Below are 21,442 nucleotides of genomic sequence, written 5' to 3'. Positions count from 1 at the left end.
CAGTTGAGTGATACCCAACAGAACTCTGCTTTAAGAAGTTTTTCATTTTGTAAATTAAACCCATGTATTTCATTAAGTAAAAAAACATTCTGGCATACATAATTTTTTTTATAAGTTTCAGTCACTATATGTCAAAATTATTTTTGTACATCATTTAGGTATAGATGGTAGATAATTAAATTTCATTTCTCATTGGCATCTCCTGTACAAGCGATCTAAAAGTCCTTTATAAAAATCTTGGAACAAAACAGGTTTTTTTGCACTCTGGGACTACAGAATATGTTTTAATTCAAAAGTTATGTTTTATCATTGTAGTATAATCTTTTCACCTCCAGATTTGATTTCTGGTAGAGGTATATGAGCTAAACCAGAGACTACTCACAGGCTTGGTTTGGGGCTTTGCTGTAAGTGTGGTAGTCAGGCTGTGTTTATTTACATCAAACCAGTTTCAGGGTGAGTTATAGCCACAATCACGAGCACCTTGAACTTTACATCTACTAATCAAGATGCAGACTTTTCCCATTCTGTTCTGCTGTTTTCTTTGATAGTACAGTTGCCTTAATCCCAACCTGTGCTTTGTCCTGACTGATTCTGACCAAGGCGCAGCAGAGACATAAATATGTTGATGAGCCCGGCTGTGCCTCTGGATGATCTGAATTCTCAGTGGCTGGGAGGAGATAAGTACAGCTCCCAATTCTCCCAGCTGCTCAGCGGTGTTGTTCTGGGAGACAGCCTTTTTCCCATTCCCAGGTCTGAAAGATCAGGATGTGGTGCTGAGCCTTTGCTCAATGATGTTGACTTGAAATTCAGCATGAAACATCTCAGGGGTATGAACCATGCAAATTAAAAATGAGAGGGTGGTGTTCTCCATGCTGATACCTATTAGGGTTATTCATAACTCTAAAAATTTATAGTCCTGTGCCAAGGACTCCAGCAGGAATGAAGAAAGGTGACCAAAGTAATAAATTAATTGTGTTGAACCATGTATATGTCATGGTGCTTAAGATACAGGATGCAGGTCGCCTTGGGATAGTTAGTGTCTTGCTTGACATACTAAGATACCACAAAAACAATTTAACATAGCTAAAACATGTGTATCTGGCAGCTAATGTGGGACAATAATAACCAGAACTATTGTCAGTAAGAGTGGAAAATCTGAGACAGCAGAAGTAAAAAAAAAAGACCCTTCCTAAATCTCACTGCAGCTTATTTAATCATGTATATAATGCTTTACTGTGATAATATAAAATCATGCCTCAGTTTAAGAGACAAATGTGAATGATTATAGAACATGTTCAAATTCACAGTGACTTTATGTAAAAGGAGTTTTTATATAACAAAGATGTAGCAATAGCAAAGAAAGATTAAAATGTATATATACCAAGGAACAATGGTTGAGCCAGTTCTCATCTTAGCCCTGTCCAAACTTAAAATTTGCTACCACCTGAATAATTTGTCTTGTTCACAGTTGTTTGAACTGTTAAAGCTGCATTGCTTTATTATGAGCTGTAATTTTCCAGTAATAGTAGTTGAAAACATTTGTGAAATACGTCATCGATCTTTTTTTTTTTTCTGTTATTTTAGTTTTTCCAGCAATTATTTTCAACTGCACCTGCCATTTAGACTAAAAGTAGTAATTTCATTGTGCCTAAAATGTTTCAGTGGACAAGTACAAATTACCTATATTCAGTGACTTAATGCAACAGTAGAACTTTAATAGATCATATCTGTATCATATTGTATTTTAGGTTCTGGCAATTAAATAGGATAAAGGCACTTCAGAAAATATGTCTACAGCTCATTTGTTTTAGATGTTAATCTTTAATGTAATTAACAGAAGTAGGAAGCTCACTCTTAATGACATTGCTTGTAAAATTCATTTATGGTTTTATCGCATTTTGACTGTTTATTTAAAAAATTAAAGTTTTGCATCCCATGTGTCTTTTCCATGCTATGTAAAGTTTCTGGTTAAATTCAACCACTTAAAATGTAGATCAATTCTACAAAGAGGCTAGAAGCACAAACTAGTGTAAAAAGAAGGAATGCCAATTTGCTCCAAACTGAGCAAAACAGTAAATTCTTAAAGAATGCAAGAGCATCTCGGAAGGGACTAAAGTTGTTTTGGTTTTCATAGCTAGTGGTGAGGAGAGACTTCAAAGCATTACAAATATATGCTGCTTTTTATTCCCAGGGAGTCAAGGGCACAAGAAGGGTGCTCGGACCCCAAAGGCTCCCAAGCAAGCTGGCATGAACTGGGCAGATCTTCTCCCACCCCCTCCAGCACATCCACCTCCCCACAGCAACAGCGAAGATTACAGTCTTTCAGTGGATGAAGGGTAAGATTGTGCACCTCCCACTTTAATCACTACTTAATTGAAGTGTGATTTGCCCTAAGAGCTGGCAGTGAGACCTTCCTCCAGCACTATTCTGGTGCTTCTCATCGAGCTGTAGCGTGGCAATTTGGAGAGCACTTAGTGACAGTGGTGTGCATCCACTCAGCACATCCTTACTGAGCTGTTCTCAAGGGCACAGAGAACAGTGCTTTGTTTCTGGGCTGTTAATACATGTATCAGATATGCTAATTACACAGTACAAATTTAAGTCCTTATTTTCTTAAAAAATTAATTTTAGCTATGACCAAGAAATTCCTTGTCCTGTGCCACCTGCAAGGATGTATCTGCAGCAGGATGAGCTAGAGGAAGAGGAAGAAGATGAGCGAGGTCCTACTCCACCTGTCCGAGGAGCAGCTTCCTCTCCAGCCGCTGTCTCCTATAGCCATCAGTCAACTGCCACCCTCACCCCCTCTCCCCAGGAAGAACTCCAGCCCATGTTACAGGACTGTCAGGAGGATCTGGGACACACACAACACCAACCTGACCGGAGGTGTGTGAATGCAAATGTAGCGAGACAGATGTGACAAGAGTCATCCGAGCCCCACTGAAAATTCCTGTTGAATTTAGTGAAGCCAACCATTTCTCCTTTATTCTGTTGCTATTTAACTTCTAATCCAGGATGCTAGAACTATTTTAACCTAAGAAATAAGTAATTAAGTTGCTTTATTATTGTACCATGGGAAGAAATGCAGTATATCACTTTAGGGTACATAGGATGCTGACATAAGTTAAATTCACAGTCATCAGGTTATGAAAGTGGTATCGTTAGCACAGCTTACCATATAATTACAGTTCCATTGTTTCCAATAGATTTACTGCATTATTACCATAAAATAGCATGCATTATTTCACTGTAACTGTGCAATTAACTTGTCACCAATATGTATGAATATATATAAATATATAATTTATATAACCTATAGATTTTCCTCCTCTCATAAATCCTAATACAGGAAATTACTGCTTGCAAAATTTTCTTAACATTTCCATCTAACCTTATTTAAAGGAATGACCAACATTAATAAAGACAGATATTTGCTACAGGGAAATTTTGTTTCTTCTCTGAGTTGCTTTTACAACTGTTTTGCATATAAACTCTCACAGCTTCTCTCCCATAAACAGTGAATTCTGAATGAGCCCTTTTATGTATGATGCTTACATCTCTTGGCTTTTGTTAGGAAGGCACAGCTTTTCCATCCCAAATGATGGGCTTTTATTATCTTTTTCCTCCAGTGCTTTGCACATATTGTTTATTGCCACAAATATATAAACTTACCGGCAGCATTCTTTGTGGAATTTCTATTTTTAGCAAAATGCAAGCCTCTTACAATGAAGTTTATATAATTTTCCTAACTATACTGTAGAGCTTTGATTTTTCAACCTAAGTTACTGGATATTTATAGATGTATTTTCCAGAATGTTTTTAAAAAGTTAGGCCATCTTTATGGTTCCCATTTTGTAAGTAGACAGTAGTTATTCATCTTTTTTTGAAGGGGTCTATATCTCCTTTTACTTTAGCTCCCCCTACTTCATCTGCCTTGGTTTGTTTCCTTTACTCTTTGTGGTAACACTTGTACTCTGTATCTTTTTCTCCTTTCCTCTTCTTTCCTTTCCTCTTCCTTATCTTCCTGAGTCTTTAAACTCATTCTTTCCATCAGTGGATGACAAATTTCCTGTAATTTCCGTTGGCCCTGGTACACTGGTCAACAGAAATGTTCATTTTAATCACTTATATTTTCTGGGTTATTTGAGAGGTAAAGCTAGGTGGACACAAATGAAAAGGGGAGAAGCTGAGTGACCAATGAGTGGCTTTCCAGAATCTTTGTGATTTTCTGGAGATTGGGACATGTGTCCTGACATACAGAATTGAGTAGACACAGGAGCAGATGTACACAAACGTGCATAACCAGCCAGTAGCTGTCTAGAAAGTAGAAAGTTTGCTCAACACAAAGACTCCTAGCTAGTCACCATCAATGCCATCAAAACTTAGTGGCAGAGGGAGCTGGAAGGATGCTCCAATTTAAGCTCCCAGGGCATACCACTTCCTCATTTTGTGGACTGAAAAAATAAAATGTGTATTTATTTTGTCCCTCCTACAATGGCTAAATTTAGCTTTGCTGAGAATCTTAGAATTTGTTAGTGACTAATTTTGTCTTTTCCATCTCACTTTTTCAAACGTTGTTTCTTTTCTTTTTGCTGCATCCACCTCATCAGTTTAAAAGTAGTCATATAATTCTGTTTATTGGCTGGCTACCTGTTCCATCTGCTGGTGTTGATATGACCCAGCAGCTGTTGAGAAATTGGGTGTCCTGTGCTCAGCAGCTGTAACCTGTTCTGGATGGGTGGGGTCCTGTTTGAATGTGGTGTGGCAATACTCTCAAACTAAAAATATACTCCAAGTGGTGCCCTCCACATTGATTTTGGGTGTTTTGTAAGCAGTGTACAGTGAAATGGTAAATGGTGTGTAGTGAAAATAAACAGCCTTAAGTGCTGTTTGTCCTACTTTTTATTAGCTTTACTCATAGTTCTGCTGGGTGTTACTTTGTTTGCTAGTCAGAAGCAGGCATCTAGAATAGGATTCTGGTGGTGAGGGTGTACTCTAATATTTCTCTGTCTGGCGAGCTTGCTGGAAATATAGCAAACTGAATACAAACCTGTGGTCTGGAAGAGTCAAAAAGCAAAGAAAAAAGCTAAAGATTTAGTGGGCTAGCAGGTGGTATCATGTTGAACCCAGAGCTGAGATAGGAGACAATGTCACTGTGAAAGCAAGAACCTGCATCAGATAAAGGGAAAGAAATATTGTTAATTCTGTATGCCCGTGAACCAGCTGCTCTCAATTAGCCTATCCCTAAAGGTTGGCAGCCTAACTGCATTTTCAAGAACCCTAACATATTTTGTAACCAGTTGCCTGCCTTCTAATACCAAAACTGAGAGAATAGACAAATATATCACAAGGACATTTGTCACAAGAGCTTTAAATTAAGGCCATAAGACTTTATTGGGCAAGGTCTCCAGTCAAAGCAGGTACAGATTACAGGCAGTAACAGCTTCTGGGACTTGGGGGTGCTGTTATAAAATGATTATTGGATATTTATCCCTATTTTTCATTCTGTTCAGTACTTGATGCAGCAAGTGACAAACAGTAATGATGTAGTCCAGGGAGGATCCAGTTGTCTCTTCCTATAGAGTCATAGGTCTTTCCATGCTAGCATAGAATTAACATACATTCCCATTTATTAAATTTTTAAAAATCCACCAAAATTGCATGTCACCCATACAAAAGAGTTGATTTAACCATGAGAGTCACCATTTCTCAATGAGATAATAAGAGGATAAAGATGAGAAAGGAAAATTACTTTTAACTTTTTTTCAAAGCAGAATGCAGTAGAAATTCCTGGTGAGCCAGCAGAGAATGGGAGAACCATTACTGCAGAAAGTGTGTTTTACTGCCAGACAAATGGCACTTAAAGAGTGTGTCTGTGACCCCAGGAAGAACTGTTGACAATGTTGCTACCTGGAACTTCTGAGTGCAGTATTAAGTAATCTTGAACATTGATCTGATATACTCTGCCTCCTTAAGCTGAAGATGCCATTACTGACAAATTAAGATCAAAATTAGTTACCGTATACATATGTATGCATGTTGGTACCCCTAAGGCCTAGAACTAACAGTATGGTAGAAAATTCTTTTATTTCATCACCTAGGTCAATTTAAAAAATAATGAAGTTGCAGTCTCTCTTTTCATATCTTTCTGAATCACCAGGGTGGGTGGAGGGAAGATAATATTAATGGAGTAATCTATTTGGATAGTTGCATCTTTGGCATTGATAGTTTCAAGCTATTTGTTTACAGTTATTTCTTTTGCTTATACTCTCAAGGGTGCACAAATAATTTTTTAATAGCCACATGATCTGTAACCAGCTCTTTGCTTAGCTCTACATGAGTTATTTAGGGAAAATGAACCTTAAAGTCAGTGACATAGGAACTGTATCAAAAAATCAGACTTCTTTGTGATAGATTTCAAGCTACATAGCATTCAGTTCTGATTTATAGCCAAAGTATAAACAAGAAAAACAAACCTGAGCGTTTCAGATATGAAATAGGTGGATTTAAAAAGGCCGGCCAAGCTTGCTGGGAAATAAAAAAACTATTTTCCTCAATCTGCTGTTTGCTCTGACTTCGTTACGCGGTTTCAATTCTTGTCACCCTTGTGTTTTTGTGCAGACGCCAACCTGTGAGTCCTCCGCCCCCTCCAAGGCCCATCTCCCCACCGCACACCTATGGATACATCTCAGGGCCCCTGGTCTCCGACATGGATACCGACGCCCCGGAGGAGGAGGAGGACGAGGCAGATATCGAGGTCGCCAAGATGCAGAACAGGAGGCTCCTTTTGCGCGGCCTGGAGCAGACCCCCGCCTCCAGCGTCGGCGATTTGGAGAGCTCTGTGACGGGGTCCATGATCAATGGCTGGGGCTCGGCCTCTGAGGAAGACAACATCTCCAGCGGGCGCTCCAGCGTCAGCTCCTCCGACGGATCCTTCTTCACCGACGCCGATTTTGCACAGGCCGTCGCGGCGGCCGCCGAGTACGCCGGGCTCAAAGTGGCCAGGAGGCAAATGCACGAGGCAGCAGGAGGTGAGTGCTCCTCTGCTCCACGGGAGAACCAAAAATGGGGCCGCTGTGAAACAAGCCTGTCCGCAGGCGCTTTCTGAACTCCTCTTCTTCTTGGGGTGTTCACAAGTCAGGAAGAGGCGAGACGGGAGTTTTGGTGAAACAGCTCAAATAAATTGCTGCTCTAAGTGGTTCCTAGTTCTTTGGTCTCACTGATCACAGACAAACACCAGCCCTGCTGGTGGATTTGTCCTCAGAACTGAATGAGGGGGGCGAAAAAAAAAGGATTACAGAAGTCTATCTTTTCCCAGTATAAGGCTGCCAGTGTTTTCAGTTACTCTGAAGAATGTTTCAGTCACAAGAGAAGATTTACTCCCTCTCTCTTGAAATGTCCAAATAAATAATAAACCTTTAGATTCATATTTTCCCCGATTTTGATTTTTTTTGAGGTATTCTGTTCAGGCTTTTACTGTTTTATTATTGGGATGAACTGGCTTTGTGTTGGTTTCATATTTTGATAGCTGTTACGAATTGTATTTTAAATTATAGATTATGCATACACAGCAGAGCATTATGCATATGTTTGCATTTTCACTTTTCCTTTCTCCTGAAACACCAGTGAACATATAAACCATGATATTTGAAATATTGCATTTTTTACAACATACTGGGTACTAGTAGCAGTGGATATATACAGTAACCTTACTAGGCAAAATGGATGTTGTTATACTTCATCTAAAAATAAGAATACAGCAGGCTGGCATGCAGGTTTCAGGCAGTGCCATGAATGTTTTGACAATCAATCCTATTAAACTGCCAGACCTGCAGAAGAGGTACTCTGTCACAACTGTGTCCACCCTGACTCCACAGATTTTCAACCTTCCTCCCACTTCAGATATCCTCTCCCAGTTAACAGTCCTTTGTTTCATTTCAACACAGCTGTTCATCATGAAGAGTGAGAGGGGAGGTAATTTAGTAATTCTGGATGAAATCCTGACCGATTGAAGTAGGTGGCAAAACTCCCATTCATACCCACGGGGCCAGGATTTTATCCATTTTGTACAAATAAATTCCTAAATATGTGTAGAGACTTACATATTTAGAAAAGGTCTTTTTACATATGTTTGCTAATATTTTTGCAACAGTTAAGTTCATGTTATGCAATGATTTTTATATATTGGTATTATGTGTGCCTGACTGCATGTCCTAAAAACATGACACTTCTTATCTGCAAATAATCTGTGATAAAATGCCAGCCATCCAGCCTCAATGCATTCCTGAAAATTCACTCAAAGTGGCAGAGGGGACTTCTGTACCCGAGACCTGATGGTGACTTGCTCTGCTTAGGGCAGGGATGACCTCGTGTGGCCCAAGCTAGGGGAGGGGGAACCTGAAAGGGAAACATTGTGCTCTTTCCAGAAACTGGCTGGGTGGGAATCCTGCTTGTGCTTGCCTGCTGATGGATTTCGTGCTCCTGGGGCAGGAGCTACCAGCTACCAAGCAGCTGGATAATTTCTGTGCAACCAAGCCAGCCTGACTAATGATAGGATAGCAAATGCTCCGATTTAGTTACAGCTCATTCTAAAACTGGATGAGCTTCACTATTGTTCCAACAGTGTATTTTTAGGTGCTGTACAGCTAGAGCATTCTGATGTGAAAAGAAAAAGTATGAAAGGTCTTTATTTTAGGTAAGAAGAATAACTGCTATTCTTCTGTGACCATTTGCAGGCCGTAGACATTTTCATGCATCGCACTGTCCCAGACCCACCAGCCCTGTATCTACCGACAGCAACATGAGTGCTGTTGTAATACAGAAGGTCCGACCTGCCAAAAAGCAAAAACACCAGCCAGGACATCTGCGCAGAGAAGTCTACACAGATGGTGAGTCCACTGAAACGGGTGAAAGCCTCACTGAACCTTTCTGAATGCGCATTCAGTGCGTGCGCGTGAAATTTTTCCGCAGAGATGACGCTGTGTTTCAGAATTCAGTGATCTGTGTTTCCTGTTGCTAAACAAGCTGAACAGTTTAATCGTTTTAAATGCCAGAGTTCCTTAATACTGTACATTGATGCTGCCACTCCAGAGCCTTGCACCTGTTTTCTATAGTGTCCTAATCGGCTAATTACCGTCATTAGTTAGGAGCCCAGATAGCTTAAATAGTACAGTCATTGAGAATAATGCTTGGTTAGGATTAAAATCTTTGTTCACGTGGCTGATTATTAAAACCTTCAGAATGTGTCTTTTCCTGAAAAAAAAGCAATTCACCCTTTAAATGGTGGACAGCACAAATTCAGTGAATTGTAATCCTGACCATTGTTGCAAGCGGTTACTTTGTGAGTGAAAGCAAAATCTAATCATCTTCTCTCATGCCTTCACACACAATATCAACTCTTGCTGAAAAGGTAGTGCTTGTATTCTCTTGGGGGTGTAGGATGATAATGCAAACATTGTGATGTTGTCTAGAGAGAGCCTTTAATGAAAATGCCTCAGGTGGTGCAGCTTTTATTAAAGCACTGCCTTCCAGTTGTATGAAACAATCCGTGGGCTTTGTTGGAAATTCATGTAAGATAAATTCCCCAAGACTTAACCCATCTTGTCAAGTTTGCGGAATTTGCTAACAGGAGGGAGATGTGGGGGAAGGGGAGGGGAGGGAAGGGAAAAGGAGAGAAGGGCAGAGCTCCCCACCTCCTGCTTCTCTGCAACAACAATCTGATTAGGACTTTCATTACCAGCCTGAATTTTTTCAAAGAGGGGCATCATTTGCCATTATCATATGAAAGGCTAATATTATAGATCCTTATCCAGGGTTACAAGAAGGGAGTTTTGAACCACTTCTCCCTGTGATTCCTGCCACTTGACGAAAAAATTTAATACAAAGCTCAAAGCACGATGAGCAGAAGTAATTTAGCAATGAGTGGTTGTCCGTGCTATTATCTGTACTTTATTGGGAGTATTTTCTCTCAGTAGCATCTATCTGATATTAGGCTGCGTTAAATGCTGGCATGACACAGTGCACCTGGGCCTCTTGGCTTGTGCCCAGGCCCCTTCTGTCAGCCAAACTGAGCTGTTGGAATATTATCTGATTTCAAGAGGTTATTACAGTGCTTTTGTGCGTGTTTGCTTCTGTGAAAGGACAACACAAGGTGTAAATCCCAAAACTGCACCAGAAACGTTACGTTTATGAGACTCTTGTAATGGCGTTTCACAGGATTTTTATTGACATTTTATCAGCTTTTATTCTCTTGAAGAGAATGCTCTTAACTGAATAATTGGCAGAGCATCAAGCCTCAATGCAAACACAATAGCTAGGACATCAGAAATAAATAAATAAAGGTGTTTTATGTGGCCATTTCCTTCTAACACGGGGATAAATAAGAGATGGGCCTGTATTTGATGACGGTTTTTTGTGAAAGTAGTTATACAGAGTTAAATCATAGAGCCATTGTCATTAGATATTGCAATATAGATTTGACAGTCATGATCAATATTTGTTTTGTGTTATGTAGCACCTGCTTACTTCAGCATATTTTCTAATTAGGTAAGAATTTCCACTAGTCCTTTTATAGTGCAATACAGTGTGGTCATTCAGGGAATAGCAAATTATGGCTTTAATTCCTGCAGATCTAATAAAATCCAGTTCAAAGGTCGAAGGACTTCTTTGGTTTTGATATTTTTTTAATTATTATTTTTTCCCCTCAGTCTATTTGCATAAGTGTTATTTGGAACCTTACTGTGGACTCTAACCATTCACTTTAATAGCCTCATCTAGTATATTGTGGTCCTTTAGAATTAGCTATAAAGTAAAATATAGTAATTGTTTTCCTTAGGTGGAGAAAAGTGGTATGAATGCATGAATGAAACATTTAAGCACAACTGACCTTTCTGAGATATACTTAGGTTTTTGCACTGGCTTGATGACTATTATTTATCTTTTTTTATAAAGGAGTGCCTGATACAGAGTTGCTTTTTTTCCTCATAATGAGTAAACATAAATGTGTTTGTAGTAGTGGGGGAATACAAAGCAGAAACATTCAATAAATACTAAAAAGAGAAAAATATATTCCTTCATTACTTTCTCAGACTCTAAAATGGAATTTTGAAGAATTGCATATAAAGAATTTTCTACTATTCCCAAATTACCTGAATTAGTAGTTGCTAATACTTCTACAAAATACAAGTGTAAGGAAGAATTTAAGTGATTAGTTGACAGGAAGGATATATAAATAAATTAAAGATTTTCATGGATAGTTGAAAATTCCAGGAATATTATCAGCAGCAATATATATAAATCTTTCAAAATTCTCTTTTTTATTTTCATCATACAGACAAATCTGTGAAAGAGGTTGGTCTTTCTGAAGGTGTGTTTGTTACCAATGTAGCAATAAAAGGCCTACTACCACTACCTGTTTTTAAATGAGTGCTCTCTGATCTACTCTGCACAGTCCAAGTAGTAACAATTTTGTATTTTCTGTGAGCATTAGTTCAATGGGGGATGGAATTTCAGCTCACTTGTTTTGCTCCTTGACAGTCATCCGGGCAGTGAAATGTTCTTCATATTTGTTGCTAAAAATCTTTGCACAGTAGGTGGTAAGGATTAAAATGTATGAATTTTTAATTGCTCTTCATCTAGCCTTTTAGGAGAGTTTACTAGGAATGCATTACAAGAACCAACTAGCAGATGTACCCTCCTTCTCAACCTTGACTGACCTACTTACATATTTAATTTAGAGAACTAAACTTTAAAAGGATGCGTTTGTCTTTTCTAAAATTACGTATGGGAGACTCTCCTCTGAACTGTCTTGAATTGATGTATCAGTTGTTATAAATCCTAGAATTGTAAGCATTTAGGTAAAAAGGATAAAAGTGCTTCGCCATTGTTCTGATTCAGTAGGTCTTTCAAGAGAAATTATGCCTTTCACAGTTCACATGAGATTTTAAATCCTGATTCTTCTTTAAATCTCTGAGTGAGGAAAAAATACTGAACAGTTTTGCAACTAACTGGCTGAGGCTGTAACTGAGTTATTTAGCTGTGTTACCAATGACATGATGTCAGGGCAGCTGAATTTCTCACAAAAGGCAGTTGAACATCTGCCAAATATTCCTTGAATTTTCACTTGGAAATGTTAAGCCTTTATGCATGCCAACACCATTTGTACTTTTGTCTCCCTCTGCCTGTGCAGTACAAAACAATCTCCTCTGTATGAAGCAAATTTTAGCAAGGTACAAAATAAGTAAAAGGGCATTTCTTACTCTGCTAAAAATCAGCCTGTTACTGAATTATAATAATTTTCAGATGTTTGTCCTCTTTTCAGATGCTTTGTCCTCTTGTCCTTACTTCTGAGTCCATTATATTTTTTAAATACAGAATTTTTTACTTGAGGGAGGTTTTGCAGAGTGAAAATTGTTTTGATAATTATGCAAATGTACATAAAAGGGGGAAAAAAAAGGCAACAGGCCACAGCTTTTATATATCACATTGGGCTCTGGTGTATTAATTTGTTCATTCAATTATTGTGTACAGTGTGAGCCATGTTTCTTGAGAGACAAAGCATGAAAACAACTTCACTACATGAATAATAGCTCAGATTATGATGTGTCTGGAAATTTTAAATGCTGTCTAAGGCTTTTTCAAGTCAGGAACAATCTTGAGTTTTGCCGACCAGCATGAACATAAAATAGACTAAAAATTCACTTTGTATCATACAGAATGATAGAATGGCCTAGGCTGGAATGAACCTCAAAGGTTATGTGGTTTTAACCCCCTGCCATGGCCAGGGACACCTTAGACCAGGTTTCTCAGAACCCCATCCAGCCTTGCCTTGAACACTTCCAGGGGTCTTCTTCAGTATTGCATCAAATCTATAACTGCTATTTCCTTCAGGGTATGAATGAAAAAAGCTTGATAGAGTTTAAAAGTGAGAGTTGTCTAATGAAGCCTAATTCCCTCATTGCTCACTACTTAAAATTCATCTTCTTGTGCTTATTTGTGGTTCCTCCACTTTAGTGTTTAACTAATTTAGCAGATTATTTTTCCTCAACACTGTTTAGCTTATGCCATGGTTCGTGTGTGTGTTCTCATTTAGAAAATTATCATCTCTCCTTTCAAAAGACACCTATGGAAGGTTTCTCCTGCAGGCTGAGCTATGAAATGGCATCCATTAATTGTTTGAGTTACAGGGAAAGCAGGGTAACAGTAATACATAGACATGAATGAAACATGTGAGCACAGCTGACCTTTAACAAATACTTCTGAGTTCTTTACACTGGTTTGATGTTGCTTTCTGATTTATTTTTATTCCTTACAATGGAAGCTTCCATTTTGATTTTAATAAGAAGTGTGCCGGTTTGTACTCGAGGAGGCAGATTGAATCTGGATTTTCTCTGTGATCTGAGCTGTTAAAATAAATACCACAGGGGTGTAATAGTGTTGACCTCTGAAAGGATTTTTTTTTTCCCCTCTGTTAAGGATTCTTCTCAGTCAGAAGCACTGTGTTATAATGAAGATTTTTATAGTTTCCCTGCAGGTTGCAAAAATGTTCTTGAAAGCAAATATCACTTTTTTTTAGTTATTACTGTACCTACTATAGAGCTGCTGCCAGTTTATGAAATATATTATATCAGTGCATCTTCCCTTTCCATAGTAAAGATTCAACACCCCTTTGTTCATTGTTCTGTGTAGCTGTATAGGATTCTTGAACAAAGCAGTTTGTTCCAAGCTGTATTTAACAGGCCATAGGAATGTTCCTTCCCTTCATATTTGTTCAGCCGTGGCACCTTGCTGGACACTGGCTCCAAGGGAGGCTGAAAAGGCTGATGTTGGATATCTACACTCCCTTTACATCAGCAGGTAAAAGAGAAGTGCTATTCAGTGCTTTATTGAAGAGAAAGTGAGTGGAGCATGTGACACACGAGACATTGCATTGTCCTGGTTTCAGCTGGGGTAGAGTTAATTTCTTCCCAGCAGCTGTTACAGGGCTTTGTTTTGGATCAGAATAAGAATGGTGTTGATGATGGTTTTTACTAAGGTGTGTTTATCCTAAGTCAAAGACTTTTATTTTTTCTTGTCTTATGCTCTGCCAAGTGAGGAGGTGCACAGAAGAAACTGGGAGGGAGCATAGCTGGGACAGGTGACCTGAACTGACCCAAGGGATGGTCCACACCATGGAACATTGTGTCCAGTATATAAACTGGGGATTTACCCAGAAGGGTTCAGGAAGGGGGTCTGGCATTGATTGGTCAGTGGATGGTGACCAAATTGGGTGACCAGTGGCGCTGAGCAACTGCCTTGTGCATGACTTATTTTTCCCCTCATTGTTTTCACTATTGTTATTGTTTACCATTATTGTATTATTTTACTTTTCAATTATTAAACTGCTCCTAGCTCAACATACAACTTTTACTTTGATTGTCCTCCCCATTCCACTGGGATGAGAGAAGAGAGGTGGGAGGTTGAGTGAGCGGCTGAGAGGAATTTCCTCCTCTCCAGCTGGGCTTAAAACCTTGACAATCTTTTTTTGTTGCCCAACACACACCCCCAAGGGTTGAGATAAGGACAAATCTGACCAGAGTGTGTTAAAAGAAAAGCACTGGTTCCAAAAGTCTACACTTCTGAGTTTGAATATCTTCATCCACTTTTCAGTCAGTGTGTCCTCTCCTGAGGGAGGACAATACATGAGAATAAAGTTTTTCTCAGGAAGGAAAGAATTGTTGGAAATCTTCACAGGCTAATTTGGAGTTTGTGTTATTTTTTTAATCCAAGTTCTGTAATTGCTATCAGTAATTTCTGTAAGTGTTCTGTGAGGAGTGGGGTCCATCTTCGGCCTTGCTTTGTAAGAATGGTTCTTGTGCTCAATAAGCTTTAGTCTGAATTGACATAGACTTATGCACTGGGCTTTCAGGGAACATATAACATACAACTTTGGGATCTTAGGCAGACTTCACATGAATTTTCACACGATTGCTGATTTGTAAGAGGTTATATACTTCTTCAGAACAACACATTCTGCAGCAGGTATTGATTCCCAAGATAACGTGGGTGTGGATCTTTGTGATTGAGAAATTCAAATTTGCATCTACAGAGCTGGGCAGCCCAGTGAAAGTAGTTTGGTTTGCTTTTTGGTGGCAGGACCTCACCTGCCACCAAAGAGCATTTGTAGACATTTTTAGAAAAGGCAGTCTAAGTGCTACTCTGATGGCTGGAATTACAGACTTTCACTGCTGAGGCTGTGTACTGAGCAGAGGTTACCTCTCTAAACCGTGTTTAACAGTTACAGATAACAAAGGAATGCAGCATAACTGATTCTGAGCTTTCTTGCCAAGTATGTTGTAAGGTTTGGTGCTGTGACCACCTTCCTGTGAGCCTGTTCCAGTGCCCAGCCTCTCTCTGGGTGAAGAACCTTTTCCTGATATCCAATCTAAACCTCCCCTTCATTTTGATTCAGCTGTAAGCTTAGTTTATCCACACTTACATTATGCCTTTTCAGGCTTTGAAAATGACAGTCCTTTTTCTTAAAAGGTACCTGCAAATAGTGAGTGTTACATAGATACTCAAAATTAAGTCTCAATAGTCAATTGTTTACCTTTAGCTGCTCTCCAAAACTGCTAATATTCAACAAACAAACTACCCTGTTGGGATTTTCTGTTTGTTTGCTTTGTTTATTTGTTGTGGGGTTTTTTTCCACCAAGACAGTAGAGTTATTGCAGCAGGATATAATTTTCCTGAAGTATGTCCAGTCTTATGAACCATACCTTTTGACATCCTTCTTCCTCATCATTCCAGTCCAGGCAATTGATAAAACTTCTAGTCTTGTTTAAGACAGGTGAAGGATAATTCCAAGATACCCGGTGAGTGTGGTGGATGGTCCCCAGTAAGCTTACACAGAGCACTGAATTCTGCATTGCTTCCATCTTTCAACAGGGCTGGATCAAGTCACTCATTCTTTGTGTCACTGGAAAACCTCTCAAAAATGTCTGGCATCTGCCATATCTGAACTTACATGTATATGTTAGATATCTACTTTTTCTTACTCAGCATTGCTACCTTTATTTTTGGCCCAATTTAGGTAAATTTAAGATGAAACATTCTATAGAATTAGCTGTATATATAGTGATGGTGTTTGAAAAACACAGCTGCTCCCTAATTTTTGTGGAAGTAGAAAGCACACTATTACAAAATGCTGGCATTTCAATTTTTAATAGTGACTGGTTTTTTCTAGCAATTTCCCTTGAGAATATTAACCTCATCTCACTTTTTTAACCTGTTGTTCTCTTAAATCCATGTGAATTGTGCCTATAGCTTTACTGTGAACTGCTTTTGTATTGCCACTTCCTTGCTTGACTCCTATATTTTTTTCTTCACGTAAATATTCCACAGAGCACTCTTGTATCCTGATGAACATTTTACATATTTTATGTCCTAATGCAAGAGTAGAAAAATATAATGAAGTAAATAGTGTGTGTTCTTTATAAATAGTATTTTAAAATGTTCAGAATTTTAGAACCCCTTAAGCTGGGCTAATTTCAAGAGACAAATCCAGAAGTCTTTGTGTCTTTTCTTCTTTTTTTGTTTTTTTCTGAGAGCTTATTACTTCACTGAGTGTGCTTTTTTTTTAATGTCATGACATAACCAGAGACTTCAAGAATGTCTGTGTTTATTGTAGCCTACTATTTTAAATAAGACTGCAGTAATGCATATATGCATATAGTTTATCCTTACATATGTCACCAATGCATCTGATACACATTCTTACATCCCAGCTCATTTGCTTTAATGCTCACTGCACTGAAGACCTTGAGCAATTGCAGCACAAGCTGCTGTGTTTTTGAATGGACTTAGCAAACAATTACAAATGTCAGGAAGGAGATGTTATTATCCTTAATTCTTTGTTGGTATCCATAACTGATATCCAAGTGCCTGAAGTTTATTGCAGTTTCTGGTAATGATTTTTAAGAAAATATTGTGATTTGAAAAGGCAGGGAGAGGTCGTCCTTTGTGTTTTCAAAGCTCAAGCTTCTGGAAAAACACCCATCAGCAATTTCAACAGTAACATAATACTTTTTGGGGTGGAGAGAGGAGGGCAGAGGGAGGGCGGAAAGCAAACAAGAGCATCTGTTTCTTCAGTTCAAAGTCAAATATTACTCCTTAATTTCACTAGTGAGTGAGGCCATGGCAATTACTCTTCTCTTTCCACCCCCCAGATCTGCCCCCTCCTCCTGTGCCCCCTCCGGCCATCAAGTCCCCGACGGCGCAGTCCAAGGCGCAGCTGGAGGTGCGGCCGGTGCTGCTGCCCAAGCTGGCCTCCGTGGACGCCAGGACGGACAGATCGGCGGACAGGAAGGGAGCCAGCTACAAGGGCAGGGACGGGGCGGAGGGCAGGCAGCATCCCGACCTGCGGACGGGCTCGGCGGAGCGCAGGGAGCCCCTGGAGCCGCCGGGCGACGGCAAACCGCGAGCCAGCAAAGCACCAAAGCGGGACGGCGCACCAGCAAAAAGTCATCTTCTCCAAGGTCGTTCTGTCTGCCCTGGGCGGGCTGGAGTGCTGGGTGCTGGTCACTGGGAACTCTGCAGGCTGGTGGTGTGGGGTTAGAGCTGCTGAGTTGCCATCATTTATATACCTGTGGTGTTAATATGGGGCACGCTGAAGGATCTTGTTAGGGCAAGACAAGCTTACTACAAGCTTACAAAACATTCTTTTTCTATTTTGCTACCCTTAGACCCATCATCTATTCCCATTTCCAAGCTAATGCTGAGGAAACCGAAAAGAAATATTCCTCAGGAGTTGTAAGGATCAGTATTCCTGCTCCTACCATACACTTGTAGTCTACTTATATTTAATGTATCTAATTAAAATTTGGTTTATTAGGAGGCTGAGTGAAGTCAGACGGTAGATCTGTAAGTCAGAAACTTTACTTTCCAACCAAAGGATCTGCACTTGGCCCATTTTGCCAATTTCTAGAGGACAGAAGTGCCAGTATGATACCTGGTCCTGTTTCAAGAGTAAGGAAGCCCTAGTAGTTGTGGATGAATTATAAATAACCCACACAGCATTATATGAGCCACACCTGATCACAGAAATCTCTTATGTATGAAAAGTGTTAAGTTTACTAATTAATGGAACATGCCAAGAGTTCACCAAGAGCTCAGCTTGATACAAATGCCTGTTCCTTTCTACCTACAGGTATTCAGGGACAACATCAGGGGTGTTTGGGTATTAAGATGGTTAAGTGGGCACATGAATACAAGTTTAATTACAGTGGATTGCTGTAGAGAAAAATTATTAGAATGGTACCATAGAGGATGGTGGTGAAATATTAAAGCATGGCTACTGATTGTGTCTCAAATTCAGCCTGAGAAATGCAGGGTCTAGTATTTACATGGAGTGAGTTCCTTGTATCATACTTGTATTCTCATTTCCTCCTACTCTGTCAGATCAAATATATACTACAAGGGGTGGGTTTGGGTTTTTTTTTTTCATTTTCCTGTAGAACATAGACCAGGGATCCTAAATTGAAATGAAATGGACACTAATCATGAATTAGTTTTTCTGTAGTGAACATTACTATGTGAAGACTATAAATTTCCTTGAGAAAGCTTCTATAATGCTGCTATGGAAGCAGCATATTTCATGTTCTTGTCAGGCATCACTTTAAACCCCTGAGAACCATAAAAAGTAAATCAACAGCATGCAGAAATTTTAGGTTTGCAGGGTCTCTGGGCTAGTAAACATAACAATGTTAAACATTTCATTATACAGAGGACATCCTGCCATATTCTAGACCAACGTTTCCAACATCAAATAATCCTAGAGATCCCAGCTCCTCCAGCTCCATGTCATCAAGAGGGTCAGGAGGCAGACAGAGGGCAGATCAAGCAAATCTAGCCCGAAGGAATGTTGCAGAAATGCAAGTACTGGGAGCCTATGAACAAGGAGAAGAGGAAGAAGAAGAAGAAATGGAGGTAACTGCATTTGTAATACTGAAGATGACTAAAATCACGCTGGTTTGGTTTTTTTTAGACAGATGCCAGGAAAAACCACTTTTAAATCAGAAATATTTCTGTCCCAGAAAATTAGTGCATTTATCTGTTCATTAATGTTATGCCCAATCCAAGTAAACAAACCAGGAATGTGTCAAAACATAAAAAACAAGTCATATATAGTGTAATGTAATTATCACCACAGTAAAACTTATGGAACAGGACTTGCAGAATTACAATAGTTTGAAGAGCACTTTACCCAGATTCTTTCAAAACTGAAAATAAAGAACTAGAGCATCTAAGAACACCATGGCATTGCCTTTAACATCTTTTGACTGTTTATCGTTCTGTATTTTATTAGATACTAAGATGCAAACTTTTTTCTTTCTTTTTGTGCCTAATGATATTGATTCAATTTAAATACTGATTGTAGAAAGGGTGGCCAACTGTCCCACTGATGTGCTTAACGTAAAGTAGTAATTATCATTTAAAGATAGAAAATATCTAAGTATGTAAAACAAATTTTAAATGATGAAGGTTAACATGTAGTAATTCATATCCTCTTTTTTTAATACAGGAAACAGAAAGCTGAAGACAACGACATGTACTGTAACAGGCTTTTAAAATCTAATCAGAAAAAAAAATAAATCACTTAAGATGCCTCAAGTCTGATGATGTTTGACGCCAGAAATAATGTTCAGTGCAATCAGAGTGTACAATTTTTCCTTTTTCCTCATGCCATCAGAATGCTAGTTTTTATTTTACTCTTTCTTTGTAAACCCTCCTCACTAGGAACGGCCCTTGCCCATTCCGTAACGCCGAGCGCGTCACCTTCGCTGCCCCAGGAGGCAGGGAAGCTGCTCTTCGAGGTGCTTGGGCCAGCTGCTGCTCCAGGATTACACCAGAAGGGAATTCCAGGGCCTGGGATTCCAAGGTTTCTCCCCAGCGAGGCGGTGCCCAGTGCACTGCCAGCTCTGCAGTGAGCCAGTCGGTAACACCGCGAGGGACGCGGCAGCGACCAAAGGGCTCCCCAGGGTGAAGGTGGTGCACAGCATCCTCTGGTTCTCGGGGTTCCTCTATGGTCTGCCGGTCTCTTGCTAACCTTTTGCAGGTGATACAGTTTGACAAATGAACGTAAAATTAATTTGGGACAAGATGGCTCTTATTGTAAATATGTACTCATTTTAAACCCCTGTGGTACTTTGGTTTGTCTTTCCATTTTCATCATTAAATACATTCTTATTAAAAATGTCCTTTGGGATAGGCAGGAGGTAAGCCAATGTGATTGCTATTTGCCTAATCATAGCATCAGCAAGTTTATCTAAAACTGTTTTCCAATTTCAGCTTCAACACTGCTTATGAAAAAAAACCAATGGACATTTTTAATAACAATTAGGTAATATCATCAACCGCTACTGGCCCAAATCTCAGACCTCTACTTGTGTCAATTCACCTTAAAGAAGAAGTGCCACTTAAAGAAGTTTTGTTTGATCTTGGCAATGATTTTTTTTGTAATGCACTGCTTATCTTTTTTTTTTTTTTTTTTGGTTTTAAAAGCACAATCACTAAACTTTGTTTGTAAACCATTGTAACTATTAACCTTTTTTTTTGTCTTATTGAAAATGTTAAGCATTTGTTTGGGATATTTTTCATCTTTTTGTTAATGCTCTATGTTTGTATTTGGAATATTTGAATGATGACAGATGGTAAAGTAACAAATGTTAATGTGGGCCGTAATCAAAACACTTCTCACTTTTCCTGGACTTACAGAAAATTACCAATTTTTCTGTGGCCTCTTTCAACATTGGATTATCATTAAAGCTGAAATAGAGGCATTAGTTGCATTGAATTTGCCAAATGATGTCCTCTGTCTGTAGATTTTCTGATCTTTTTTGTAATTATAAAATTTCTTTGTCATTGGTGCTAATGGAAAAATGTGTGTTTGTTTATTGACAGCTATCAGGACTAGCCCCAATGGAAAAAAAAAGAAAAAAAAAAAAGTGTTTTGGTGTTTACCGAGGACTGAAATTTTTCATTTAGCTAATTTTTAAAGAAAGGTTCCATAGAAAGGGTGTGCAGTACTAAAGGAAAATCCATGTGATTAATGTTTTCATTATGTTCATGTAAGAAACCTCATATTTTAGCCATAATTTTGCATACTGAGGATCCAATAATCAGAAAAGTAATTTTTGTCACATTATTTATTAAAAATGTTCTCAAATACATTATCTTTCCTGTGGAGTTTCTTGTGTTCCCTGAAGCATAATTTTAAGGGCAACTCTAATCTTATTTCTGTTGGCAAGAGCCAAGTCTGTTCCACTGAAATCATACAGCTAGAGTAGCATAAGCAAATTGGGAGAGCTGGATGCAGCCTAGGATTTTACATAATTGCAGTTGATTGCCTTAAAGATCTGATTTCTGGGTGCTTCATGGACTGTGGTAATGAAAACTTCTCTCAGCCTGC

The 21,442-nt window shown here is 39.0% G+C and overlaps 1 protein-coding gene across 1 annotated transcript in view; it reads left to right on the top strand.

Annotated features, from left to right (window-relative positions):
- ROBO1 (roundabout guidance receptor 1) overlaps positions 1–19,783 on the top strand; it is a 289,474-nt gene extending 269,691 nt beyond the window's left edge. Inside the window, exons 22-28 of the mRNA XM_084226959.1 lie at positions 2,192–2,336; positions 2,632–2,883; positions 6,619–7,032; positions 8,740–8,885; positions 17,202–17,510; positions 18,758–18,960; positions 19,556–19,783. Of these exons, the coding sequence (XP_084083085.1) occupies positions 2,192–2,336; positions 2,632–2,883; positions 6,619–7,032; positions 8,740–8,885; positions 17,202–17,510; positions 18,758–18,960; positions 19,556–19,570 (1,484 nt within the window). The 3' untranslated portion in view covers positions 19,571–19,783. The remainder of the gene's footprint in view (positions 1–2,191; positions 2,337–2,631; positions 2,884–6,618; positions 7,033–8,739; positions 8,886–17,201; positions 17,511–18,757; positions 18,961–19,555) is intronic.
- The last annotated feature ends 1,659 nt before the right edge of the window (positions 19,784–21,442 follow it).

This window comes from Fringilla coelebs, assembly GCF_963513975.1.
Source record: "Fringilla coelebs genome assembly, chromosome: 2".
Classification (NCBI taxonomy): Eukaryota; Metazoa; Chordata; class Aves; order Passeriformes; family Fringillidae; genus Fringilla; species Fringilla coelebs.
The sequence above is the reverse complement of the archived record's forward strand: the minus strand, read 5'-3'. Positions and strand labels throughout refer to the sequence as shown.